We start from the raw sequence: 1,323 nt of genomic DNA, 5'->3' as shown, positions 1-1,323 counted from the left end.
GTCCATCAGGTGCCTCGAGCGGGAGATCTCAATTATGTTTTTGCGAGGTATCCCGGTTTAACAACGAAGGACTTCGCTTCTCCGAACTCCTCCGCGGTAGCATCGACTATGAGACTATGAGCCGTCCTCACAGAGAAACTACTGGGACAGGATCAGCACATCATTGGATTTACCAGCTCCGTTCTCGACAGTCATTCTTGGCGAAGAAAACGACGATTCTTCCCCATGCGAGTGCAAGATGTCGGAAAAGTTCGATGCTCACAAGACGATTCCCGCACTTCAGCAGGCCGACGTACGTGATCCGATAACTGACGAAATGGACAACACAATGCTGCGCCTGCTGTACACGTTCCGTGCTCGGCACGTAGAGACGGTAATAAGTCATTTCTCCGCTCAGTTGCGGGATTTAGGGACGTTCCTCCAGATGAGAGCGAATTCTATGCTCACCCAATTTCACCACGTGCTCCTCGAGCGCAGCGCTTACGAAGTCCAGCTGCGCGGCGCTTTGATCAAGTCGCTAATGTTCCTGAACTCGACACCGCTGATGGATGTTGACACCATCGAACGTATGGAGATTCGTTTCCTCGAAGCCTTCGCTCAGGTCGGCGGCGATCCGCAGCGCTGGAGACGAATACAACAAACCGCCGACTACGATCGTATGAGTCTCGATGAGGTTTTAGAGCACTTCAGTCTGCTGTCGGCCACAGTACGCGACCTCAAGCAAGTGAACCTGAAGCTCCAGATTGAGCTCCAGCATAATCTCACAGATGTGCTCCAGTACTATATCACGAGCACGGGAATTTCGATTGAAGAAAAAATCGTCTCCCAGCTCGAGGATGTTCTCCAAGTCACATGCAATGATCTCGTGACCCTCATCGACAAATCGTTCCGGCTCGTGAAGAACGTCATCGTTGCAGGCGAGCCTATTCATGATCACGCTGCGCTAGAAGAATCCTCTCTCGTGATGAACATCGACGATTTGGAGCGAGTTCTATGCAGATAGCAGGTTCGGCTGTAAATGCTAAGCCTGCCCGCCGGCACGCACGCGGGAGGAACAGCAATAAATTACAGCCGCGTATTCTTTGATGAAGGACTGGAGCACTTATTCCCTCTCCCTTGGAGGGGAAAAGCTCGCGATCTTGCATTTTTCGAGTAGACAAACATACAAGATACATCGGGAGTGCCTTTCGATATATTGATACGGTCTTACAGAGGCGAGGGTTTGCTTCAGTCGTTGGACGAACATTTATGGAGAAGTTCCTAATCAGGCTCAATTTTCCGATCCGCACCCGAAGAGCTTTCTATGGAGAGAATGCATGAGCC

General features: G+C 50.9%; 1 protein-coding gene across 1 annotated transcript; it reads left to right on the top strand.

Annotated features, from left to right (window-relative positions):
- The first annotated feature begins 238 nt into the window (after positions 1 to 238).
- On the top strand, positions 239 to 1,003 carry LOC114828053 (uncharacterized). The gene has a single exon (XM_029110687.1). The coding sequence runs from the start codon at positions 239 to 241 to the stop codon at positions 1,001 to 1,003; it is 765 nt and encodes a 254-aa protein (XP_028966520.1).
- The last annotated feature ends 320 nt before the right edge of the window (positions 1,004 to 1,323 follow it).

The sequence above is a fragment of the Galendromus occidentalis genome, unplaced genomic scaffold, assembly GCF_000255335.2.
Source record: "Galendromus occidentalis unplaced genomic scaffold, Mocc_1.1 scf7180000075458, whole genome shotgun sequence".
In the NCBI taxonomy this organism is placed as follows: Eukaryota; Metazoa; Arthropoda; class Arachnida; order Mesostigmata; family Phytoseiidae; genus Galendromus; species Galendromus occidentalis.
This window is presented reverse-complemented; position numbering and strand designations above follow the sequence as displayed.